At 41.6% G+C, this 19,509-nt stretch overlaps 1 protein-coding gene and 1 long non-coding RNA gene across 2 annotated transcripts in view; both read right to left on the bottom strand.

Annotated features, from left to right (window-relative positions):
- Positions 1–8,864, bottom strand: part of AKAP12 (A-kinase anchoring protein 12) — a 118,872-nt gene extending 110,008 nt beyond the window's left edge. The window contains exon 1 of the mRNA XM_086318321.1: positions 8,549–8,864. Coding sequence (XP_086174447.1) covers positions 8,549–8,710 — 162 coding nt within the window. The 5' untranslated portion in view covers positions 8,711–8,864. The remainder of the gene's footprint in view (positions 1–8,548) is intronic.
- A 3,923-nt stretch (positions 8,865–12,787) lies between these two features.
- On the bottom strand, positions 12,788–14,000 carry LOC147366342 (uncharacterized). Its single transcript, XR_015133324.1, has 2 exons — positions 13,948–14,000; positions 12,788–13,547 (listed from the first exon to the last, which is right to left on the bottom strand). It is a non-coding gene; the product is annotated as an uncharacterized LOC147366342 (long non-coding RNA).
- Positions 14,001–19,509: the final 5,509 nt, after the last annotated feature.

Raw genomic sequence — 19,509 nt, 5'->3', positions numbered from 1 at the left:
CTTCCCATTATCCTCTTACAAACATTCAGCTCCTTCATATGCCCTGTGCTTTCCAGCCTTCTGACTAATATGGCCTTTATCTGCTTGTGACACTTGGCGAAATCGTCTTTTCTTTGCACATCGGCTATCCAGACAATTCACTGAACAGACACGTACCAACTAAGGGCAGTTCTGTTGCCTGCCCAACTTATTTGAATCTTTGTTATTGAATCTTTCCTCTAAAGCTGGAGTCCCCAACCTCCAGGCCCGGGACCGGTTATCTGCTGTCCCATCAGTGATGGCGTTAGGTTAGAAATAAAGCGCACACTAAATGTAACGTACTCGAGTCACCCCAAACCATCCCCACCCCCCACCCCCGGTCGGTGGAAAAACTGTCTTCACGAAACCAGTCCCTGGTGCCAAAAAGGTTGGGGACCCCTTACCTCACCTAGATCATGAGGTGCTCAAGGATAATGCTGTGTTATTTACCTCCTGAAGCATCTAGAACCAGGGCCTTTCATAGCGTAAGTGGTTAGGAAATACTTGAGTGATTATTTTTAATGAATAATATTATTATATACCAAGAAAATAAATTCACTTCTGAAGACAACACAGGTTCCCCACTTTTTAGTATGTATCTATTTATTCTCTGGTGGCTCACACAATAAAGAATCTGCCTGCAATGCGGGAGACCTGGGTTCGATCCCTGGGTTGGGAAAATCCCCTTGAGAAGGGAACGACAACCCACTCCAGTATTCTTTCCTGGGAAATCCCATGGACAGAGGAGCCTGGAAAGCTACATACCATGAGGTCACAAAGAGTTAGACACAACTGACCAAACTAACACTTCCTTTTCACTAAACTTACCATAGCCATGAGACCAGGGCACGCCCTAACAGTACCTGAAGATGTAAAATATACAAATATTTCAAACCGTGGATCTGCCATTAGAATCGATTAGATTTTTAGCTACTCTCTTAATGCTTTTAACAACGTGTACAAATAAACAGAGTAGGAAACATTTTAAAGTAAAAGAAAATCAATAAACATATATGTGAATACGGAAACTTGAGACTATTTAATCAATGGTACTGGAGAACAGTGTCCTGTATGGAAAATGAATTTAGACCTCTTCCTCTAGACAGAAAATTATAATCCCTTTTAATGGAGCGAAGAGACGAATACATGAAAGGGAGCACTTTGACTCTTTTTTAAGCACCAAGCTCTTGGATTTCTCTCTTCTTTGTATCCCCAGTTCCAGGAATACAGGAGCCAGCAGAGAAATGTTAATGAAATCAAGACAGAACGGCAACTACGTGGTGCGGAAAGCCAGACAGCCCTCTTCTGGGCTCATCCTCAACGACTTGGTTAGGTGTTAAGATCTCTTCACCCGACATTCAGCCCAGCCAAAGGCCATAAATGAAGCCAACAGCTACTGCCTACCAACTCAAGTGACGTTTTCAACATGATAAATGAGGGACGACAGTTAAGAGGCATGGGGCGAGGGGGGGAACAAAAAAGTTAACGTTGACAAGTAGATCCTGGCTCAGAGAAAAGAAAAGAACATTGGATTCCATACCTATTTACCTTGAAGAGTACATTCCATTAAGAACAATACTATTAATATTAGCAGCATGGATAGTCTCAAGACAGCAGAATAAAGGAGTAAAACTATGTCGGGGAGAGGTTTCCCTTTATTTTCTCCCCCTTGCTCTTCTGGAAGCCTCTCTGCCACCCACATGAGTGCCAACATCGCTCAGTGGGTGCTGCCGCCACCTCTCCATTGCCTCCCTCAGCTCCGACACCCCGTAATCCACTTCCAGACAACGGTAACCACACCAGACAAATCAGGACCCCGGATGAGCATCAAGGCTACAAAATCTCAGATGCTGGAATGGCCTGGGATTCTGATAGAATCATCTAGAAGGGGGCTGGGTGGGGTCTTTAAAAAGCTCCCCAGGTGATTCAACTACACAACCAGGTTTGGGAACCACAGAAAATGTAATCTCTCCAGATGCCCACAATTTGCATGCCTGCATATAACAAACAGCAGATGGGCCACTAATTTATAGTAATCTCCGCTTCCTAAAATTTGGCTTCTCTCATTTACACAACATCATGAAGAAACTGCAGGGAAGACAAAACCCTTTGAACTTGAATAAATACTTGCATTAAGAGAAGCCTAAGTGTCCGGGAAAGACGCTGTAGTTTCCAGTGCTTTGAACACCTACGTTTTTCTGGGAAAACATATTTATTCCAGTTAACAGAGCCAGGCTGTCATTTGTTATGAGAACTGAGAACGGCGCCCAGGGGAGGGGACTACTGTTTTCCCAGGAAGTGAATTTCTACTGCCCACAATTCCTGATTCCAACATTTCATGGATCAGATGTATGAAGAAATTTCTGGCAACTGGATGATTTTAGATTGTTCCCAGAGGAGAAATTTTTAAATTGATAGCTAAAGAAGTAGGTCATTGCAAAGTCGATCCAAGCAAATAAAATTAAAGCCAGTTTACTAATTTGGGAAGGAAAGGGAACAATACCTCAGCCTTGTTTTTATTCTAAGCTTGTTATTTCCCAATTCTGATTAATTTCTGGGAGGGGAAAGTCTTTTAAAATTAACTATGTTCCCAGGTGGCTCAGTGGTAAAGAATCCGCCTGCCAATGCAGGAGATGCAGGTTCAATCCCCGGGTCACGAAGATCCCCTGGAGAAGGAAATCGCAATCCACTCTAGTATTCCGGCCTGGAAAATCCTATGGATGGAGGAGCCTCGTGGGCCACAGTTCTTGGGGCCACAGAGTCAGACACGACTAAGTGAGAACTCAACAGGTAAACAAACTATAGCCTATGATGTTCTGAAAGTCAGTCGAGTTCCTGATGAAGTGCTGAACAGAAGAAACGCATACAATCAGTACACCTGACAGGGCACTCAACTTCATAACTAAAAGTGCCCTGAGGGAATCCAAGGTGCCAACTGAGGTACAGATTGGCAAAGACTAGAAAATCTGCTATCCACTGAGGCATGGGAAAGTGAGTGTCGATCTCCACAGAGCAGGAATGCAAAGTGGCTGAATCTCTTTGGCAAGTAAATTTAGCAAGGATTATCAAAATTTAAAATGCATAGAAATCCTATGATCCAGCAACCCTACTTTCAGAATCTCTCCGAGAGATACATTTGCACACGTACAAAGATGTCTGAACTAGGATATTCCGTGTGCCAATTTAGTATAACAAGACTAGGAAAGTCTAAATATACACACAGGGGATTGGTTAAATCATTGTGGTACTTCAATCCGTACATAAATGAGAAATTCATGTAGCCAATAAGACCGAAGGGAGATCTTTATATTTTGATGAAAAGACAGCCAAACCCTAAAGTTGCAGAATTTATGTGTTGGGATTTCATTTGTTAAAAGGAAAACACCGGGCTATTCTTATTCATACACTTGCACAGGCATAAAGGTTTTAGAAGAATATGCAAGAAACAACCAACATTGATTTCAAACTGTTGTTAACAGTGAGTACTTCAGGGGTGGGAGGAATAGGATACGTTCCCTTTTTATCATCCTCTACAAATTATAAGTTCTCAACCATTAACATTTTTAGAAAAACAAACATTAAATGAATCTTGTCTGCAATGACTTTAAATAAAAATCATTTTAGGGACTTCCCTGGTGAACCAGTAGCTAAGACTTTGGCTCCCAACGCAGAGGTTACCAGCTCAATCCCTGATAAGGGAACTAGATCCCACAAGCCGAAACTAACAAGAGTTTGCACGAGGCAGCTAGAAAAAAAAGATCCTCTGTTCTGAAATGAAGACGTTAAGATTCCAAGTGCCGCAACTAAGATACAGGGCAGCCAAATAAATAAATAAATCATTTTAATAAGAGTAAGCAAGTGCTTTTGATCATCTTTTAATAAAGCCTTTATGATTCAAGAATGATGCTGTCAGGCCTACAGTCAGATTTAAATAAATAAACTTAATTATTCATAATAAGACATATACATGTATATATAACTGAAATTATTACAGATTAATATCTTCACCTTAATCCTTTTATTAGATGTACTAACAGGTAGGATCACAGGTATAAACCCCTACTCTTACATTCTTTAATAAGGTACTAACTTGCAGGAATCAACCAAAATCTAAACAGACAAGACAAATAATTATAATTATAGATTTTAAAATAGTTTATTGAAAATAAGCTTTCATATTCACAAGATATAATGCATCTCCCTCCCAAACCCAGCTTTTTTCACATTTTTCTTTAAATTATTTAAAAATGAAACTTCTCCTAAATTATAATTTTTTAGGGTATGAGAGAACTAAGAATTAGCTTCAAGGATATTTAGTTTTATAGTTTCCTTGCACTAAAAGTACCGAAGTATTTTTCTCACATCACTAACTGCTGTAAGTTCTAATTTCTCACTTCTTGAATGACTATAACATAAAGAATTATATTTAGCTGATTTTCCTTTCGTTGGTATTCTGTAACACTGAACATTTGTTAAAATGATAAAGAAAATGAAATCATTTCTTAATGCCTTTTAAAACAGAATATTTTCTTTCCATTTTATTAATTATCTTATAAGATACCAAACTGGAATCATCCTTTTAATGTAGTCTAAAGTGATCCTGGCACAGAGATTAGTGGGCACACACTGAATTCAGAGAGGATGCACATTTGGAGGCTGTCCTTCGCCCAGGGAAGTATTTCAAGTGGAAATCTCTGCTGATCTGACACATCTAAGAGCCTAAAAGCCTATAATGGATTCAAGGGAAGGCAATGCACCCCCCCACTGGCTCTCAGACCATCTTCACACCCACAACTCCAATCTCCAGACTGTGTTCTAATCAGCAAGTAGCACCTCTTATAATCTGAGGGAAATTCATATACAGGCAGCCACACCCAGAAAACATCACTCTGTTAACATATAATTCTTTTGAAATCTTAAATTCTGGCCCTTTCCACGTAAAACCAATGACATAATCACATGACAGCCATCTCTAGTCCCATCTTTAGTAAACACGGGGCAAGTGGGAAACAGCACGTACCCTAGGCTGGGACGGGAATTAGGAAATGCAGCTGGCCGACTCAATTGTCTGTTTAATGCACAAAAGGTAGAGACATCCTTAACTCATCAGGACAATAGACTCTTCTATTTGCATGTATCTATTTGAGTCACAGCTCTCGCAGCCAAATGGAACCACAGCTTGAAGCACTGACAAGGGTCTCAGTCTCCCCACCCTCCAGGGACGCAGGCCTTACTCTGTTGAACTGAGAACTGTTTTATTTCCAGCTCTAAGTTACTAAACAGAAAAGACAGAAGGGTTAATTTAGAGGATTGTGATTGTCCAGATTTAGCCTGGAGCTTGGCTCCAGAGATCAAGATGTGTCAGAGAAAAGGAAGTTCGTCACTGGCCACCACCACCCGATGCTGCTACTAGAATGAAAGCAGGCAATTGAGGAATAACATTTGGCTTTGTTTACCACCTGTGTTCAGGTGGTCTAATCTTCTGTACCCTGCAAACTCGCAAAATTTAACCTGGAAAATAACCGATCAAGCCATTTTGCCTCACAATTAACATATAAAGATTGTAAAAGATTGATCGGAAGATAAGACTCCTTCTATTTCCATTAAAATACATCACAGATAAAATCAGGATTTGTCTCAGCGCATCTAAATGTCAGGCTTGTGTAATCAAGTTTTACCGGGGGGTGGAGGGGGGGCGGAAATCTGCTAATAGCCTTTAATTAATGATCAGCATTCTGCTAGGGGGAGGGGGATGTATTAGTCTAAACCTCCCCAGATGTCCACAGACTCAATCAAAAAAGCTCAAGATGTAATTCATCACTAATTCAATGTATGAAGTGGTCTCATTTGAGCCACTTGCATTTATCATGCATTTGTCTACTTGAGATTAAAGGCAATTTGAAATGCAATGGTAAACAAGCCATTCTAAAGAAAAAGAAAACTGAGTTCCCAAATCTTAGTTTTCTGCTAGATATTCACCTGGTCTGAGAATAACCAGAACTGACGTTGACTGAGTCACTATCTGATAAGTGAGACAGATCATGATGATAAAGTCAAAGAAAAAGTAGACGGTTGTTTATCTGTTATACCCCAATACAAAATTAAAAGCTTTAAAAAGAAAGCAGATGGACCAATGTATTCCTCAACTTGACCGTCTCCAATCAAAATCAAGGTGCCAGGATCATCCTACATGCCAGCCACACACTCCATACATGGAGCAATACCTGTTATGAGCAAACCCAGGTATGGTTCCTGCCTTTGTAGAGCATTCACAGCAGCCAGAAGAACACTTAACTCATCAAGTCACTAAACTCACAAACATGGAAACTGCTGGCAAGAAGGGTCCATGGTGCTATGGGAACCCAGAATGGCAGATGCAATTACTCAGAGGTCTGAAATTAGGGTTGAACAGGGTGAAGAAAGGAGACAAAAGCTACATGCTGAATCATTCTTAATTAGAGAGTCCTTTTGAAAAGACTTAGGTCTTCAAAACTTGAGTAATAAATTTTGCTAGTCGCAATGAAAAACTACACGTTTTCTAACATGTACATGTAAGTGTATTGATTTGTCTACAAATTGATAACTGGGCAGTCTGCCAGAAAGTTCAATGATACTCAGGATGTCATTTAAGTAATTTTTTAAAGGAGGTCATCTCACTGTTTCAAGATGGTTGTGACTAGGAAAGAGGAAGAAGGATGATGTTATGGAAGGAAGATAAAGAGAACAGAAAGGAAGCAATATTTTAAATGAATACACAGAAGTTTATTGGGAAGAGAATAAGTACCATATCTTACTGTGAACTGTTACTAAGACCTGAAGGGCTGGTAAAAGCCAAAGAAAAAAATGTTCCCCAACTGCAAGCTTTTAGCAATTATGTCTTAAAATTATCTTTATTACTGGACTCTAAATACTGGTTATGCAGCCATTTTGACAGTAGTTGACATCAAAAAGTGAGATACAGTAAATATTGAAGCATAACTGAGGCACTTCCTGGTGGTCCGGTGAAGTCTGGACACTGAGCTCCCAATTGGGGGTGGGGCGGGGGGTGCCCTGGGTTGGATCCCTGGTTAGGGAACTAGATCCCACATGCTGCACTTAAGACGTGGTGCAGCTAAATATGTGTGTGTGTATACACACACACACACACACACACACATAACTGAGACCTCAAAAGGGTAATAGATTTCTTAAGCATATCTTAGAGAATCTAGGCATTCCAGGCACAGTAGCCACTGGTAAGCATTTATAGCTCTAGGGACCATGGGTTTTACAAGGAGATATGTTAATGACTAGAGGTAATCTAGACTACCACAGCTAAAAGGTCAAGGCGATGAGGTCGTAATTCTGTGATTTTTACCTAGATTTCCGGGGTTTTTTTCCCTTACACTTATACTTCCTGAGACAACTCTTAAAGGTCCTCAAGTACTCTGTATATTCTCAAATTTAACACGTTTCTCTCTCTCTTTTTTTTAAGTATTAAGTATGGTTACCCACATCTTCCCATAAAACTATCACAAAATGGGTGGGGTGAAGCCTGGCCAATGAACATACATGCTGGAAAACAGATCTAAAAAACAACGATCTGGACAAGTCACAATCTGGGCGGCTGCAATTGCCAAGAATAAATATTGCAGCCTCGAAGACCTAAGACTATAAAATGTAAAATGTCTAGGACGTTCAGCACTGCTTCCATAGACCGGGATAGACAGGGACTACTCCCTTACGCCTTCGACTGCATCCTTTGAGAACTTTAACTACTCCTCCAGTATTTGTTTATCCCACTGAGTCCAGCGAACTGAGCGAAAAGGAGGACGCCGCCGTGTTTGCGAACCCTGTCATTCCTTTTGGAAATGCCGCGTCGGCTCAGGTTTTCTTTGGCGGCGAGTGAGCTACACCCCAGGCTTTCTCTGCATCGGGAAGGCGGTGTCGTCTGCTTCAGCCGCCTGCCGCAGGAGGACTGGGTACCAAACCCAGTCGCTCCAGACACAGCCGGCAGCAAAGACAGTGCGCTGCGGGGAACCCACGGGTGGCGGAGTCGCCAGGCTGCAACACGCGTCACGGCCCAACAGCTGACTTTCCGCATAGGGAGACGGGGTGGGGGGCTCGACACGTTTGGCCGGGGGTCAGGGCTCCGCAGACACCCCCGCACCCCCACCCCCACCACAGGCAGCTCGCCGGTGTCGGGTTGGGTCCCTCCACCGGAAGAGCGTGGAGAAAGGCTCAGTTAGCGGCGGGCAGCGGGCGAATTTTATTACTGCGGATGGCGCAGTCGCCTCCCCTGGAGACCCACGACAAAGATGCGAGCCCCCCTCGCCGCGCTCGCGGATCCTTTGGTCCCGCCCCGGCGCTAAAACCCTGAAAAGCCTAGAAAGAGGGATTCAGGCTCCCGAGTTTGCAGATGGGCTGGACCGGCCAGGAAGTTACTGCAGGCGGAGATCGAGGGGACCTCCCCCTCCCCCTCCCCCCAAAGACCCCCGCCGTTCCGCCCCACCCTCCTCTCCTCCAGACAGGTGGCCCGGAGCGCCCCTACCTTGGTGGCGGGGTCCGCAGGGGCGATGGCCGGGTCTCCCGGCGTGCCGGGCGCCGCCTCCGCCGCAGAGCCGCCGCCGCTGGGCTCCGGCTCGGCGGGCGTCGCGCTCCCCGCCTCCGGCTGCTCCGGGCTCCGCTGCTCGGTGGAGCTCCCGGCGCCCATGGCTCGTCTGCGGTTCTCCGGTGGCTAGCCGCTTGGTGAACGCCTTCCCCAAATCGCAGGGACGCGGAGAAGAGCCAGAAGCCGTGTACTCGCGAAGTCCCAAGAGCGCCTCAGTCTCCCGCCGTGCTTCTCCAAACCCGCCCAGACAGCGAATGAAGGAGACGCGCTCGCGGCAAACTCCTTAAAAAAAAAAAAAAAAGCCACCTCTTTGCCTCCTCCTCCTCCCCCTTGTTTTTCCCTCGCTTCATCACATGAGCGCAGCCCCAGACACGCCTTGCAGCAGCATCTCCCCCCAGGCTGCTAGGACCCGACGAGAAGCCGGAGCCCTGGCGAGCCGCCCACCTCGACCCCCAAGGCGCCTCCCATTCCTATCAAGACTGCAGCTCGAGTCCACCCAGGGGTGCCTCCCCAAAAGTGAGGGGAGAACGAGAAAAGGGAGCCCCCCAGGGGAGACCGGAGTCGCTGGGCGGGGGTGGTTATTAAATGATGGATGACCTGAGGCAAGGCTACTGCTGCAGCCCACTCTCAACCGGCCCAGATGCGAACCTAGATCCCCGTTTTCCTTCCTTCGGACTGCTTGCCTCTGAACATGAGTTCCTGCCTCCTCGCCGGGAGCCGGAGAAAGGCAAGCGCTCCTGGGCTCCGCCGGAGTCTGACCATATTAGGGCACCTCACGTGTCAGGAGCAGGGAACCAAGAGGTTAATGCAATCAGACCACGGATGAGGTGGGCCAGGCGGCCCCACGCTCTCCTATCACCCAGAACAAGTGATATCAGGCGATGCCATCGGCAACACCGCTCCCCTCCTTCCCCGGGGAAACTGGGGAAGTGAGACTGTTACTGGAAATGTGCCTGTCCTTAAGAGCATGATGCTGGAGTCCAGGCCACCTCTCGCTTGCGCACGGCTGAAACAGGATCACACGGATCTGTTCATTTGCCGTCAGTGTTTCTCCATAGATAAAGTCTTTCAATAATAACAACATCAGGGCCTTGCATTCTGTCCCTTCCTACTCCTGAAAAGAAGGCTTGTTGTATGAATATAGCAGGCAGTCGGTATATATTTGAACTAAATGAAAATGTTAACGGAATCATCCGGGAGGTAAGCATGAAGGCAATGGGGCTGGAAAAAAAAATTAGCCCAGTTTTAACCCGCAACTAAGCGCCTCGGTTTTCACAGAATCTCATTATAAATGAAGAAACTTGTGGAATATTGCCCCAATACTAGATACATACCCAGATTTGGGACTCAGTGGCAGGAGAATTGATGTAAACAGCAGTTGGGCACCAGGATATCTGTGCCTAATTAATTACATGTAGTAAAACGGCCGGGGAGCCATAGGTTAGTTATCCAACATACAATTTTTCTGAATTTATCATTTTATCTGAAAGGAGTACATAGCTGCCACTTTCTCTGGAATCTGTCATTTAAGAAGCAGTCTATTTCCAAAATGGTTGGTTTTCCAAATTTTTAAGCATTCCACCCATTTTGACTTAAATTTTGAATTATTGAGGGAACATTTGAGTACTTTGTACCAGACATTGGGAGTGCACTTTGTGTGTGCAATCACATTTCATCCTTAGAGCAGTACTACAGTGGAGATCCTATTGTTCTCAGGTTACCAACATGGTGAGAGAAAATAGGCCCAGAAAGGTTAAATCAGGCCCTCAAAGATCCACAGCTGGTAGTCGGAAGAGCAGATTCCTTCTTTTGGAATCACTCCCCAACAGGTTACTCCCCTTTTGTGGGAAGCTTCAAAACATGCTCTCTCTTCTTCTCAGGGATGTGGGTGAAAAGTGCATTTAGACCTCACCTAGCATGTTAAGAAGGAAAAATGCTGTTAAAACCTATTTGAGAGTGATTAATGTCAGCACAAAGCTAGTGGAGGTGATGGAATTCCAGTTGAGCTATTTCAAATCCTGAAAGATGACACTGTGAAAGTGCTGCACTCAATATGCCAGCAAATTTGGAAAACTCAGCAGTGGCCTCAGGACTGGAAAAGGTCAGTTTTCATTCCAATCCCAAAGAAAGGCAATGCCAAAGAATGCTCAGACTACCGCACAATTGCACTCATCTCACACGCTAGTAAAGTAATGCTCAAAGTTCTCCAAGCCAGGCTTCAGCAATATGTGAACCGTGAACTTCCAGATGTTCAAGCTGGTTCTAGAAAAGGCAGAGGAACCAGAGACCAAATTGTCAACATCCGCTGGATCATGGAAAAAGCAAGAGAGTTCCAGAAAAACATCTATTTCTGCTTTGTTGACTATGCCAAAGCCTTTGACTGTGTGGATCACAGTAAACTGTGGAAAATTCTGAAAGAGATGGGAATACCAGACCACCTGGCCGGCCTCTTGAGAAACCTAAATGCAGGTCGGGAAGCAACAGTTAGAACTGGACATGGAACAACAGACTTTCCAAATAGGAAAAGGAGTACGTCAAGGCTGTTTATTGTCACCCTGCTTATTTAACTTCTATGCAGAGTACATCATGAGAAACGCTGGGCTGGAAGAAGCACAAGCTGGAATCAAGGTTGCTGGGAGAAATCTCAATCACCTCAGATATGCAGATGACACCACCCTTATGGCAGAAAGTGAAGAGGAACTAAAAAACCTCTTGATGAAAATGAAAGAGGAGAGTGAAAAAGTTGGCTTAAAGCTCAACAATCAGAAAATGAAGATCATGGCATCTGGTCCATCACTTCATGGGAAATAGATGGGGAAACAGTGGAAACAGTGTGAGACTTTATTTTTCTGGGCTCCAAAATCACTGCAGATGGTGACTGCAGCCATGAAATTAAAAGACGCTTGCTCCTTGGAAGGAAAGTTATGACCAACCTAGATAGCATATTCAAAAGCAGAGACATTACTTTGCCAACAAAAGTCCGTCTAGTCAATGTTTTGGTTTTTCCAGTGGTCATGTATGGATGTGAGAGTTGGACTGTGAAGAAAGCTGAATGCCGAAGAATTGATGTTTTTGAACTGTGGTGTTGGAGAAGACTCTTGAGAGTCCCTTGGACTGCAAGGAGATCCAACCAGTCCATTCTGAAGGAGATCAGTCCTGGGATTTCTTTGGAAGGAATGATGCTAAAGCTGAAACTCCAGTACTTTGGCCACCTCATGGGAAGAGTTGACTCATTGGAAAAGACTCTGATGCTGGGAGGGATTGGGGGCAGGAGGAGAAGGGGACAATGGAGGATGAGATGGCCGGATGGCATCACCGACTTGATGGACATGAGGCTGAGTGAGCTCCGGGAGTTGGTGATGGACAGGGAGGCCTGGCGTGCTGTGATTCATGGGGTCACAAAGAGTCGGACACGACTGTGCAACTGAACTGAACTGAACTGAACTGAATGTCAGCACATATGAAAATGTATCATTAGGTAGTAAAAATACTATAAAAACTTTCCATTCTGTGAGATTATATTTATTCAGTTCCTAGGAAAATCTTGAAGCTTTTCACATCTCACTTAGTCTTTGAATTTTCAGAAGAGATTGCAAGGTCAAAGATTTCAAGCCAGCAAGTACAACCCACAAGCAAAGTAAGACACTGCCAATGTCTGATTAGGCTAGCAATTGTTTGCTTTGTGTTTATTTTTCAGGCTGTGAAGTGCTTAGATTCTTAGTTTTTAAATGCAAAATCTTACTTTAAGAAATGTGCATGTTCTAGTACTTCCTGTTCTGCCTGAAACAGCACCATGATAAGGAGGTATTAAGAATAATGGACTCCTTTGTAGATTCACACAAACACACATTAAGTTGTTGTTCAGTTGCTCAGTCGTGTCCAGCTCCTTGTGACCCCATGGGCTGCAGCACGCCAGGCTTCCCTGTCCTTCACCGTCTCCCAGAGCTTGCTCAAACTCATGTCTATTAAGTCGGTGAGGCCATCCAACCATCTCATCCTCTGTTGTCCCCTTCTCCTCTTGCCCTCAGTCTTTCCCAGCCAGAATCTTTTCCAGTGAGTCAGCCCTTCACATCAGATGGTCAAAGTGTTAGAGCTTCAGACAAACACACACATTAAGTTCCTTTGGTTTTAAGACTGACCAAAGAATCCTTTCCATTTTACTCACAGACTGGGGAATTACTCTTTGTATTTTTTAGATGCTTCATTAATTTTATTTTTTGATTTATTCATCAATTTTGAAAAATGTTATTGAAATGTAATAAAATTTTTATTTACAAGTTGACTGACAATGTTGTGTTAGTTTTAGGTGTACAGCAAAGTAATTCATTGATTCTTTTCCATTGTAGGTTATTATAAGAAACTGAATTTAGTTCCCTGTGCTATATAGTAGGTCCTAGTTGGCTATCTATTTTGTACATAGTGGTGTACATTTGCTCTTTGCTATTTTCGTAAAGAAGAGTGGTTTTGTTATGTATTATCCCCAGCAATGGGATGTCCCAACCTATTGCACATGTATTCAAATCTTATTCACTCCTTCACTCTTTCAACATGTATTTAGCGAGTGCCCGTTATATGCCTAGCACAGCATTACTGTGCTTCTCACTCAAGGCTCCAAGTCAAGCCACCAACGTTTTCTTTTCCAGAGTTCTGGAGACGCCTTCAGAATTGCTGGAGAAGGCAATGGCAACCCACTCCGTACTCTTGCCTGGCAAATCCCGCAGGCGGAGGAGCCTGGTAGGCTGCGGTCCACGGGGTCGTGGCATGGGTGGCAGCCGTGGAGAGGCAGGCCGCTGGTCTCTAGTTTGCACTTCTCAGTCCATGGTTGTCAGTTACCTCGATATCTCGTTTCCTCGCCAGCAACCCTGTCTCCTCCAAACAGCAGGACGCAGGTGTCCCTGCGCATCTCCTCCCATGGGGGCAGTTGGTGGTAGTCATTTCCCTGAGAGAGTTAATAAAAACAGTTTGAGATTTCTCAAAAACAAGTACACGTTGCTGTTACAGCAGGCTGAACTTGTATGCCTGTCTCATGCTTACTTCTCCAGAAACACAGGTCACGCAAGATTTGCCAATAAAAGTTAGAGTCATAGCCGGGCATCTTGTGCACACACCAAAACAATAGTTCACAAGTGTTAACTTTGACTATAGCCCCTTGAAAGCACAATAATTACTAGAGTGTTTAAAACGGAATTTAAAACCAACACTCTAACCCACAGATCATTTTCTCCATACAAAACCTTCAGACAATTTCACATAACACTAGCACCTCTTCTCCCCTGAAACTACCACTTATAACTTATTTTCCTTAAATAAAGTCTATTTTTTCAGAAGCAATTACTTACATCAAGATTCCTAAGTCATCTAAGAGCCCAACTCCTACTCTCCTGCATTTGCTGATTATTAAATAGAAAACTAGAAAAGTTAATAATTATATTCAATTACTGAGTAGCTAATAAACCAACACTCATGTAGAAACTGCAGACAAAGTTCAACATACAGATTAAGCTTAAAGGTCAGGGAGTTCCCTGGTGGTCCAGTGGTTAGGACTCCACACTTTCCCTCCCCAGGTCACACAGCACGGCACCCCCCACTAAAGGCCAACCTCCTGTAGGTATACATTATGTGTATAGGCAACTGTTACTATTCTAACTTTTAAGGAATATATTGCTTTGGGGTTTAAGTATTAAGCCAGCTATTCATATGTCTGTTTCATTTGAAAGTGAAAACCACCTGGTCATGTCCGACTCTTTGCGACCCCATGGACCGTACAGTCCACGGAATTCTCTAGGCCAGAATACTGGAGTGGGTAGCCTTTCCCTTCTCCAGGGATCGAACCCAGGTCTCCCACATTGCAGGCAGATTCTTTACCAGCTGAGCCACAAGGGAAGCCCAAGAATACTTGAGTGGGTAGCCTATTCCTTCTCTAGCAGATCTTCCTGACCCAGGGATTGAACTGGGGTCTCCTGCATTGCAGGTGGATTCTTTACCAACTGAGCTATCAGAGAAGTCCCTGTTTCATTTACCAAGATTTAAAATTGGCCAAGATTTAAAACTGACTTAAATCAAGATTACTCTAAAGTAACAAAGGGAGGGAACCAGGAGATGAGGCTTGCTGGGGGCATTGTTTGATGGAATGGTTAATTCTTTCATTCATATAATTTATATACACATATACCCCACCCCCAGGGGGCTTCGCAGGTGGTGCTAGTGGTAAAGATCCTGCCTGCCAATGCAAGAGACAGAAGAGACACAAGTTTGATCCCTGGGTCTGGAAGATCTGGAAGAGGGAATGGCAACCCACTCCAGTATTCTTGCCAGGAAATCCCGTGGACAGAGTAGCCTGGTGGGCTATAGTCCATAGGGTCTCACAGAGTTGGACACGACTGAAATGACTTAGCACGAACACACATCTCCCCCACTTGTCACCAGCCACTGTGGAAAACTTTATAGAAGCAATTATTTACAGAGAACTAGTTTAACATAGCTCCCACCACTTTGCTCAAGATATGTCTAACTATAAATGAATAAATAAATGAATATAATTGAAAAGCAGTCCCCAATAAGCCAATATAGCTTTGGTTTCTCAGTTTTCTTGAATTGGGCTGCTCTTCACCCACCATGGAGTGACTAGAACCCAGATATAGTGAATGATTTCCCCACTATGAAGAGAGGATTTCTCAGGACACATTTATGGAGGGTACCTGAAGGCATCTGGAAAGTTTCTTCACTCCAGGGAAGATCAAGCGTTAGTCTATCACTTGTGTCTGGCTTTCTGCGACCCCATGGACTGGAGCCCACCAGACTCCTCTATCCATGGGATTCTGCAGGCAAGAAGACTGGAGTGGGTAGCCATTCCCTCATCCAGGGGACCCTCCCAACCTAGGGATCGAACCCAGGTCTCCTGCACTGCAGGCAGATTCTTTACTGTCTGAGCCACCAGAATCAACATTAAAAAATGTATTTTGACCTATTAATTCAACAAATTCATATTGAGTTAACTGCCAGGTGAAATGCTTGGGACTTTTTAAAGCTGAAAACTGGTTTAAGTCAACACCATTTACTCAAGAAAAGACACTACAGAGACATACATTGTAAATTACTGACAGATTTTTATGTTCCTCTATTAACATAAATCTCTGTGAATATTTAATATTAGCCTGCTATACGTTGTCTTTAACATTAAAAGATACTTCAACTATTTTTTTGTGATTAAGAACCCAGCGAAAAAAAACAAGAATTATTAGAATTGTGTACAAGACAGATTGACTGTTTTATTCCGTTTTATAGAGCTCTCATCCTAATCTTGGTCCATGTCTTTAGATTCTGTATTCTCGGGGGCTGATCTCAATTCTAGAAGCTGCCTTTTAAAAAAAAATAAAACTTCTTGTCACTCCTACCAATGCCTTATGCATACAAGGGGTAGCTGTGATAAATCAGGATAAAAGATAGAAAATCAATAGTGAAACTAGACACACTTCTCCTTCCTTCTCTCCAGTTCATCAGGCGCATAATTACATTAAAAAATTCCAAAATCTGCATCTGCTTATGCTACCAAATTAATGGAAACTTTGAAAAGTGGAACAATCACTTGGATATACTGTTTTGAATGTTATTATGCTCTTGGAAATTCTTTTTTTTTTTTTTAAGTTCATTTATTTATGGCTGTGCTGAGTCTTCATTCCTTTGTGGGCTTTTCTCTAGTTGCTGTGATTTTAATTTTTATTCATTGATTGATTTACAATTTTTCCAATTTTATTTAGATTTAATTGACATAGAGCACTGTGTAAGTTTAAGATGTACAGCATGATTTGAATTACGTGCATTATGAAATGATTGCCACAGTAACTTTAGTGAACTTCCATCATCTCATATAGATACAGAATTTTAAAAGAACAAACAAAAAATATTTTTCCATGTTATGGGAACTCTCAGGATTTACTGCTTTAACTTTCATATATAACATACAGCAGTATTAACTACATACCCCATTTGATCATACTGTATGATTTTTTTTAATGTATTATTGAATTCACATTGCTCATATATTGTTGAGCATTTTTGCATGTCCATCAGTGATACTGGCCTATAATTTTCTTTTTTTTGTAATATCTTTGTCTACTTTTGGTATCAGGGTGATGCTGGCCTAATGATATGAGTTCAGAAGTATTTCTCCTTCTGCAATTTTTTTGGGAATAGTTTTGCTTTTTTTTAAATTGGAGTATAGTTGACTAACAGGTGATTTTTATTTAAAAAAAAAAATTTGTTTTTTTGCGTATATGACTCCTAAGTATTCAATAGCGAATATTCTTTCCTCCCATTGAAATCTAGAGAATAAAAATTAAATTGGCATTTGAATCTGAATTAGAGAAAGGAAGTTTTATTCCGTATTCAATAAATCTATGTTCACTTTGTATATTTTTCCTGGTTCATATCCTTATTCTAGTCTGAGTAGTTGAAGGATTTAGAAAAAAAATTGATTTATTATCTTTACATAATAGCTGTTAGTTTGGCTAGGAGTGATGCATTTTTGGCCATAGTTCCAAATGTACACATGATTGCAGTAATTTGTCAATTTAGAGGGAAACATATTATGGAAAGTGTAGTCATGTGCCTTAAATGTTGTTTTGTATTAATAACAATGTGAAATGACTTATTAAAGAGTATGTATTACCTGTTTATATCCATGACCCAGATCAAGGTGTGTGTGTGTGAAATTGTAAAAATTATGACAATTGCAAAAACAATATTAATTTTATACTTTTTGCTAATGATACTATTTTTTGCATTTATTAGATTTTTAAAATAACTTATAAAACTGCAATTACAGTAACATCTCAATTTTGAAAGAATAAAAGCTGAATATATATGTTAATGTATGTGAATATGCCTAATAAGAAAACTAGAATATTATAATAATTATTTCTGGATGATGGAATTTAAAATGACTTTTTTTCCCCTTCATTATGGTTGCCTGTTTCTTTTCCCCAATTTTCTGCATTGAACATGTGTTACTCTTGCCAACAGAATAAAAAGAATGCTAGAAAATTTTAAATTATCCAAGGAAAAGTGAAACCCGAAAGATATAATTTCACACAGTAAATTATGACAACCAGTATTCTGCATTCACAGTATTGAGTGATAATTATAATAATACAATGTTTCATAAAGAAATAAACAAAAGAAGAGACTTTAACCATTGACGAGTAGTTCTCAAATATGGCTGCATACTGGAATAACCTGGGACTTCAAGCAAATTCTAATACCTAACCAATAGATTCTGATTTAATTGCTGCATAGGTATTGGTGGGGGGATGGGGGGTGGAGTGGGGGGCGTGAAAAACTCCCCAGGTTGTCCTAATGTGTAGCCAGAGGTTGAGAACCGCTGCTTTAGGACCTTGAAATTGAACTGGTTTTCTTGATTCCACCTGGCTTCCTGATGGGAATTAATAGTCGATTGTAATAAGCAAGGCTATGGGAAAAAAGCAATTTCCATTCAGCACAGTTTTTTTTAGTGATATTACGAGATGGGAAAGTCTATGTTTTAGAACCATTATAATTATATATATTCAATCTAATTCTTCCAAGAAAATCAATCCACTTGGAAGGGATCCCAATATAGGGTTTCATGGCATAATGAATTTTGTTTTACAGTAGGAATATCTTATAGTGAGACTGTATTTTTAAAAATCATGCCAAAGAAGATGGTTATTTCAGTATATAGTTATAGATAAATATAAAATCATCTATATTCAATTATATACTACTTATCATATTCCTAGGCAGAAAACCATTAGGTTATAAAATGTTGAATATTTGCTCTTAAATACAGAATTTAACCACTATAGAAAAATATTTGATCAGCCAAAACCCACATGCCTTCAAGTCATGAAAATAATCAGTGTGAACTGATAAGCATCTTAACTAGGAATAAATTGAAGAAAGGCAGATAAGTTCAGCTAACTTTTTTTTTTAGCATTATTTTAAGTTGATTTGCTAAATGTTTTTAGAATAAATGTAAAATAATTTTATAAAAATTTCAATAAGCCCATACAAATGTGAACCACTGAGTTTTTCAAAAGTTCAAAAGCAATTCAATTGAGGGAAACAGTCTTTCTAACAAACAATGCTAGAACAACTGGATCTCCATAGGCTAAAAACTAACCTTGACCTAAAGTACACATCTTATTTTAAAAGATTAACTCAAAAGGGATCAGAAACTTAAATGTAAAACATGAGACTGTAATACTTTTAGGGAAAAAAAGAAAACATAGGAGAAAATCCTAGGGATCTAGGCCCGGCAAAAAGCATCATCTGTAAGAGGAAAAACTGATAAGTTATGCTTCTTTAAAATTAAAAGCTTTAGAGACTGAAAAGATAAGCTACAGCTTGGGAGCAAATATTTGCAAATCACAGATCCAATGCAGAATTAGTATTTAGATGTATGAAGGTCACTGACTTAAGATGGTTCGAATTACAATTTTTGGACTTTATGGTGGCATGAAAGTGATACTCATTCAGTAGAAATTGTAGCTCAAATTTTGATCTTTTCCTAAGTTAGTGATATGTAGTACCTGCCTCTTATGATACTGGGCAGTGGCAGGAAGCCACAGTTCCCAGCACATTTAAGGTGAGTTAGACCAAGTACTGAAGAATTTATGCTTTCTAATTGTGGTGCTGGAGAAGACTCTTGAGAGTCCCTTGGACTGCAGAAAGATCAAACCAGTCAATCCTAAAGGAAACCAACCCTGAATATTCATTTAAAGGACTGATGTTGAAGCTGAAGCTCCAAAACTTTGGATACCTGATGCAAAGAGCTGACTCATTGGAAAAGATCCTGATGCTGAGAAAGATTGAAGGCAAAAGGAGAAGAGGGCAGCAGAGGATGAGATGGTTAGATAGTATCA

This window comes from Bos grunniens, chromosome 9 (assembly GCF_055505025.1).
Source record: "Bos grunniens cultivar Pamir isolate PY7600 chromosome 9, Bosgru_T2T1.0, whole genome shotgun sequence".
In the NCBI taxonomy this organism is placed as follows: domain Eukaryota; kingdom Metazoa; phylum Chordata; class Mammalia; order Artiodactyla; family Bovidae; genus Bos; species Bos grunniens.
Note: the sequence above shows the minus strand (reverse complement) of the source record. Positions and strands in the feature narration are given on the sequence as shown.